General features: G+C 60.6%; 1 protein-coding gene across 1 annotated transcript in view; it reads left to right on the forward strand.

The window, feature by feature from the left end:
* The first annotated feature begins 1,643 nt into the window (after positions 1-1,643).
* The window catches only part of LOC147086867 (uncharacterized), a 14,111-nt gene continuing 8,646 nt past the window's right edge, over positions 1,644-7,108 (forward strand). The window contains exon 1 of the mRNA XM_085979070.1: positions 1,644-2,530. Within this exon, the coding sequence (XP_085835196.1) occupies positions 1,684-2,530 (847 nt within the window). The 5' untranslated portion in view covers positions 1,644-1,683. The remainder of the gene's footprint in view (positions 2,531-7,108) is intronic.

Here is a 7,108-nt window from a genome sequence, read left to right on the forward strand (position 1 = left end):
TTTTTCCCTAGTTATCCTCTTACCCTTAATATACTTATAAAACATCTTCGGATTTTCCTTTATTTTGCTCGCCAGTGTTATTTCATGGCCCCTCCTTGATCTCCTAATTTCTTTTTTAAGTATCCCCCTGCACTTTTTGTACTCCTCTAGGGCTTCCTCCGTCTTTAGCCTTTTGTATCTACCAAAAGTCCTGCTGCCTTCAGGGATCTAAGGTGGTTAAAAAGGCATATGGATACTTGCCTTCATTAGCCGAGGCATAGAATATAAGAGCAGGGAGGTTATGATGGAGCTGTACAAAACGCTAGTTAGGCCACAGCTGGAATACTGTGTGCAGTTCTGGTCGCCACACTATAGGAAGGATGTGATTGCTTTGGAGAGGGTGCAGAGGAGATTTACCAGGATGTTACCTGGGCTGGAGCGCTTCAGCTATGAAGAGAGACTGGACAGGCTGGGGTTGTTTTCCTTAGAGCAGAGAAGGCACCAGAAGCCCCGCCCCTCCGGCACGCCCAGATTGAGGTGTACAAAATTATGAGGGGCATAGATAGGGTAGATAGAAAGGAACTTTTCCCCTTAGTAGAGGGGTCAATAACCAGGGGGCATAGTTTCATGGTAAGGGGTAGGAGGTTTAGAGGGGATTTGAGGAAAAGCTTTTTCACCCAGAGGGTGGTTGGAATCTGGAACTCACTGCCTGAAAGGGTGGTAGAGGCAGGAACCCTCACAACATTCAAGAAGCGTTTAGATGAGCACTTGAAATGCCACAGCACACAAGGCTACGGACCAAGTGCTGGAAAATGAGATTAGAATAGACAGGGCTTGATGGCCGGCGCGGACATGATGGGCCGAATGGCCTCTTTCTGTGCTGTATAACTCTATGACTGAGAGTGCAACGAGACCTGGGTGTCCTTGTGCACCAGTCACTGAAGGTAAGCATGCAGGTGCAGCAGGCGGTTAAGAAGGCAAATGGTATGTTGGCCTTCGTAGTGAGAGGATTCGAGTACAGGAGCAAGGATGTCTTGCTGCAGTTGTACAGGGCCTTGGTGAGACCACACCTTGATTATTGTGTGCAGTTTTGGTCACCTTATCTGAGGAAGGATGTTCTTGCCATGGAGGGAGGCAGCGAAGATTCACCAGACTGATACCTGGGATGGCAGGAATGACGTATGAGGAGAGATTGGGTCGATTGGGCTTATACTCGCTGGAGTTTAGAAGAATGAGAGGGGATCTCATTGAAACTTATAAAATTCTGACAGGACTGGACAGACTAGATGCAGGAAGGATGTTCCCGATGGCGGGGGAGTCCAGAACCAGCGGTCACAGTCTAAGGATAAGGGGTAAGCCATTTAGGACTGAGATGAGGAGGAATTTCTTCACCCAGAGAGTGGTGAACCTGTGGAATTCTCTACCACAGAAGGCAGTGGAGGCCAATTCATTAAATATATTCAAGAAGGAGTTGGATATATTTCTTAAGGCTAAAGGGATCAAGGGATATGGGGAGAAAGCGGGGACCGGGTACTGAATTTGGATGATCAGCCATGATCTCATTGAATGGCGGAGCAGGCTCGAGGGGCCGAATGGCCTACTCCTGCTCCTATCTTCTATGTTTCTGTGACTCTGATAATTGATTGAGGACTGTTTCTGTTTTTTTGTAGGTTTGACCTGCAGGAGGGTTTGGATCGGCGGGAGATGGAGTCGGCGGAGGCGATGCCCAGCGAGGATCGCGAGGCCCCGGGGCCCAGCCAGCAGCTGGCGCTGGGCGTGCCGGAGGGGCGGGGCTTCTGGTGCCTGCTGTGCGGGAAGCAGTTCCGCTGGCGCTGCCTGCTGGCCACCCATCTGCGGGCGCATACGGGCGAGCGGCCCTTCGGCTGCCCGCTGTGCGCCAAGCGCTTCGGCAAGGCGGGCGAGCTGCGGGCACACCAGCGAGTGCACAGCGGCGAGCGGCCGTTCGGCTGCCCGCTCTGCGGCAAGCGGTTCTACCGCTCCAGCCACCTGAGCCGGCACCAGCGCTTCCACACCGGGGTCAAGCCCTTCCGCTGCGACGAGTGCCCCAAGTGCTTCTTCACCTCCAGCCACCTCAGCCGGCACCAGCGCGTCCACACCGGGGAGAAGCCTCACGGCTGCGGCGACTGCGGCAAGCGCTTCTACAGCCCCAGCGAGCTGGCGGTCCACCGGCGGGTCCACACCGGCGAGAAGCCCTACGCCTGTGCCGACTGCTCCAAGCGCTTTAACCGGGTGGGCGACCTGACCGTCCACCGGCGGGCCCACACCGGCCAGGACCGGCCCGAGTGCGCCGAGTGCCACCGCCGCTTCAACCGGCCCAGCGAGCTGGTGGTGCACCAGCGTCTGCACTCCGGCGAGAAGCCCTTTGAGTGTGCCGTCTGCCAGAAGAGGTTCTACCGCTCCAGCAACCTGATCCAGCACCAGGGCATCCACACCGGCGAGAAGCCCTTCGAGTGCCCTGTCTGCAAGAAGAGGTTCTACCGTTCCAGCAACCTGACCCGGCATCAGCGCAGCGAGGGGCACGGCGAGAAATGTACAGTGCACACTCCTCCCTCTCTCCACACTCTGACTCTCCTGTACAGCGCACACTCCTCCCTCTCTCCGCACTCTGACTCTCCTGTACAGCGCGCACTCCTCCCTCTCTCCGCACTCTGACTCTCCTGTACAGCGCGCACTCCTCCCTCTCTCCGCACTCTGACTCTCCTGTACAGCGCGCACTCCTCCCTCTCTCCGCACTCTGCCTCTCCGGTACAGCGCGCACTCCTCCCTCTCTGCCTCTCCGGTACAGTGCGCACTCCTCCCTCTCTCCACACTCTGCCTCTCCTGTACAGCGCGCACTCCTCCCTCTCTCCACACTCTGCCTGTCCTGTACAGCGCGCACTCCTCCCTCTCTCCGCACTCTGACTCTCCTGTACAGCGCGCACTCCTCCCTCTCTCCGCACTCTGCCTGTCCTGTACAGCGCGCACTCCTCCCTCTCTCCGCACTCTGACTCTCCTGTACAGTGCGCACTCCTCCCTCTCTCCGCACTCTGACTCCCCTGTACAGTGCGCACTCCTCCCTCTCTCCGCACTCTGCCTCTCCGGTACAGCGCGCACTCCTCCCTCTCTCCGCACTCTGACTCTCCTGTACGGCGCGCACTTCCTCCCTCTCTCCGCACTCTGCCTCTCCTGTACAGCGCGCACTCCTCCCTCTCTCCGCACTCTGACTCTCCTGCACAGAGCGCACTCCTCCCTCTCTCCGCACTCTGCCTCTCCTGTACAGCACGCACTCCTCCCTCTCTCCGCACTCTGACTCTCCGGTACAGCGCGCACTCCTCCCCCTCTCCGCACTCTGACTCTCCTGTACAGCGCGCACTCCTCCCTCTCTCCGCACTCTGACTCTCCTGTACAGCGTGCAGTCCTCCCTCTCTCCGCACTCTGACTCTCCTGTACAGCGCGCACTCCTCCCTCTCTCCGCACTCTGACTCTCCTGTACAGCGCGCACTCCTCCCTCTCGCCGCACTCTGCCTCTCCGGTACAGCGCGCACTCCTCCCTCCCTCCGCACTCTGCCTCTCCTGTACAGCGCGCACTCCTCCCTCTCTCCGCACTCTGCCTCTCCGGTACAGCGCGCACTCCTCCCTCTCTCCGCACTCTGCCTCTCCTGTACAGCGCGCACTCCTCCCTCTCTCCGCACTCTGACTCTCCTGTACAGCGCGCACTCCTCCCTCTCTCCGCACTCTGACTCTCCTGCACAGCGCGCACTCCTCCCTCTCTCCACACTCTGACTCTCCTGTACAGCGCGCACTCCTCCCTCTCTCCGCACTCTGCCTCTCCTGTACAGCGCGCACTCCTCCCTCTCTCCGCACTCTGACTCTCCTGTACAGCGCGCACTCCTCCCTCTCTCCGCACTCTGACTCTCCTGCACAGCGCGCACTCCTCCCTCTCTCCACACTCTGACTCTCCTGTACAGCGCGCACTCCTCCCTCTCTCCGCACTCTGCCTCTCCTGTACAGCGCGCACTCCTCCCTCTCTCCGCACTCTGCCTCTCCTGTACAGCGCGCACTCCCCCCTCTCTCCGCACTCTGACTCTCCGGTACAGCGCGCACTCCTCCCTCTCTCCGCACTCTGACTCTCCTGTACAGTGCGCACTCCTCCCTCTCTCCGCACTCTGACTCTCCTGCACAGCGCGCACTCCTCCCTCTCTCCGCACTCTGCCTCTCCTGTACCGCGCGCACTCCTCCCTCTCTCCGCACTCTGACTCTCCTGTACAGCGCGCACTCCTCCCTCTCTCCGCACTCTGACTCTCCTGTGCAGCGCGCACTCCTCCCTCTCTCCGCACTCTGACTCTCCGGTACAGCGCGCACTCCTCCCCCTCTCCGCACTCCGACTCTCCTGTACAGCGCGCACCCCTCCCTCTCTCCGCACTCTGACTCTCCTGTACAGCGCGCACTCCTCCCTCTCTCCGCACTCTGCCTCTCCTGTACAGCGCGCACTCCTCCCTCTCTCCGCACTCTGACTCCCCTGTACAGCGCGCACTCCTCCCTCTCTCCGCACTCTGACTCTCCGGTACAGTGCGCACTCCTCCCTCTCTCCGCACTCTGACTCTCCTGTACAGCGCGCACTCCTCCCTCTCTCCACACTCTGACTCTCCGGTACAGCGCGCACTCCTCCCTCTCTCCGCACTCTGACTCTCCTGTACAGCGCGCACTCCTCCCTCTCTCCGCACTCTGACTCTCCGGTACAGCGCGCACTCCTCCCTCTCTCCACACTCTGACTCTCCTGTACAGCGTGCACTCCTCCCTCTCTCCGCACCCTGACTCTCCTGTACAGCGCGCACTCCTCCCTCTCTCCGCACTCTGACTCTCCTGTACAGTGCGCACTCCTCCCTCTCTCCGCACTCTGACTCTCCTGTACAGCGCGCACTCCTCCCTCTCTCCGCACTCTGACTCTCCTGTACAGCGCGCACTCCTCCCTCTCTCCGCACTCTGACTCTCCTGTACAGCGCGCACTCCTCCCTCTCTCCGCACTCTGACTCTCCTGTACAGCGCGCACTCCTCCCTCTCTCCGCACTCTGACTCTCCTGTACAGCGCGTACTCCTCCCTCTCTCCGCACTCTGACTCTCCTGTACAGCGCGCACTCCTCCCTCTCTCCGCACTCTGCCTCTCCGGTACAGCGCGCACTCCTCCCTCTCTCCGCACTCTGACTCTCCTGTACAGCGCGCACTCCTCCCTCTCTCCACACTCTGCCTCTCCTGTACAGCGCGCACTCCTCCCTCTCTCCACACTCTGCCTCTCCTGTACAGCGCGCACTCCTCCCTCTCTCCACACTCTGACTCTCCGGGTACAGCGCGCACTCCTCCCTCTCTCCACACTCTGCCTCTCCTGTACAGTGCGCACTCCTCCCTCTCTCCACACTCTGACTCTCCTGTACAGCGCGCACTCCTCCCTCTCTCCACACTCTGCCTCTCCGGTACAGCGCGCACTCCTCCCTCTCTCCGCACTCTGACTCTCCTGTACAGCGCACACTCCTCCCTCTCTCCGCACTCTGACTCTCCTGAACAGTGCACACTCCTCCCTCTCTCCGCACTCTGCCTCTCCTGTACAGCGCGCACTCCTCCCTCTCTCCGCACTCTGACTCTCCTGTACAGCGCGCACTCCTCCCTCTCTCCGCACTCTGCCTCTCCGGTACAGCGCGCACTCCTCCCTCTCTCCGCACTCTGACTCTCCGGTACAGTGCACACTCCTCCCTCTCTCCACACTCTGACTCTCCTGTACAGCGCGCACTCCTCCCTCTCTCCGCACTCTGACTCTCCGGTACAGTGCACACTCCTCCCTCTCTCCGCACTCTGACTCTCCTGTACAGTGCGCACTCCTCCCTCTCTCCGCACTCTGACTCTCCGGTACAGCGCGCACTCCTCCCTCTCTCCGCACTCTGACTCTCCTGTACAGTGCGCACTCCTCCCTCTCTCCGCACTCTGACTCTCCGGTACAGCGCGCACCCCTCCCTCTCTCCGCACTCTGACTCTCCTGTACAGTGCGCACTCCTCCCTCTCTCCGCACTCTGACTCTCCGGTACAGCGCGCACTCCTCCCTCTCTCCGCACTCTGACTCTCCCGCACAGCGCGCACTCCTCCCTCTCTCCGCACTCTGCCTCTCCTGTACAGCGCGCACTCCTCCCTCTCTCCGCACTCTGACTCTCCTGTACAGCGCGCACTCCTCCCTCTCTCCGCACTCTGACTCTCCTGTACAGCGCGCACTCCTCCCTCTCTCCGCACTCTGACTCTCCTGTACAGCGCGCACTCCTCCCTCTCTCCGCACTCTGCCTCTCCTGTACAGTGCGCACTCCTCCCTCTCTCCGCACTCTGACTCTCCTGTACAGCGCGCACTCCTCCCTCTCTCCGCACTCTGACTCTCCTGTACAGCGCGCACTCCTCCCTCTCTCCGCACTCTGACGCTCCGGTACAGCGCGCACTCCTCCCTCTCTCCGCACTCTGACTCTCCGGTACAGCGCGCACTCCTCCCTCTCTCCGCACTCTGCCTCTCCTGTACAGTGCGCACTCCTCCCTCTCTCCGCACTCTGACTCTCCTGTACAGCGCGCACTCCTCCCTCTCTCCGCACTCTGACTCTCCGGTACAGCGCGCACTCCTCCCTCTCTCCGCACTCTGCCTCTCCTGTACAGCGCGCACTCCTCCCTCTCTCCGCACTCTGACTCTCCTGTACAGCGCGCACTCCTCCCTCTCTCCGCACTCTGACTCTCCGGTACAGCGCGCACTCCTCCCTCTCTCCGCACTCTGACTCTCCTGTACAGCGCGCACTCCTCCCTCTCTCCACACTCTGCCTCTCCTGTACAGCGCGCACTCCTCCCTCTCTCCGCACTCTGCCTCTCCTGTACAGCGCGCACTCCTCCCTCTCTCCACACTCTGCCTCTCCTGTACAGCGCGCACTCCTCCCTCTCTCCGCACTCTGACTCTCCTGTACAGCGCGCACTCCTCCCTCTCTCCGCACTCTGCCTCTCCTGTACAGCGCGCACTCCTCCCTCTCTCCGCACTCTGACTCTCCTGTACAGCGCGCACTCCTCCCTCTCTCCGCACTCTGACTCTCCTGTACAGTGCGCACTCCTCCCCCCTCTC

This window comes from Somniosus microcephalus, unplaced genomic scaffold (genome assembly GCF_052327205.1).
Source record: "Somniosus microcephalus isolate GS21.2 unplaced genomic scaffold, FLI_Smic_1.0 unresolved_chr7, whole genome shotgun sequence".
NCBI lineage: Eukaryota > Metazoa > Chordata > Chondrichthyes > Squaliformes > Somniosidae > Somniosus > Somniosus microcephalus.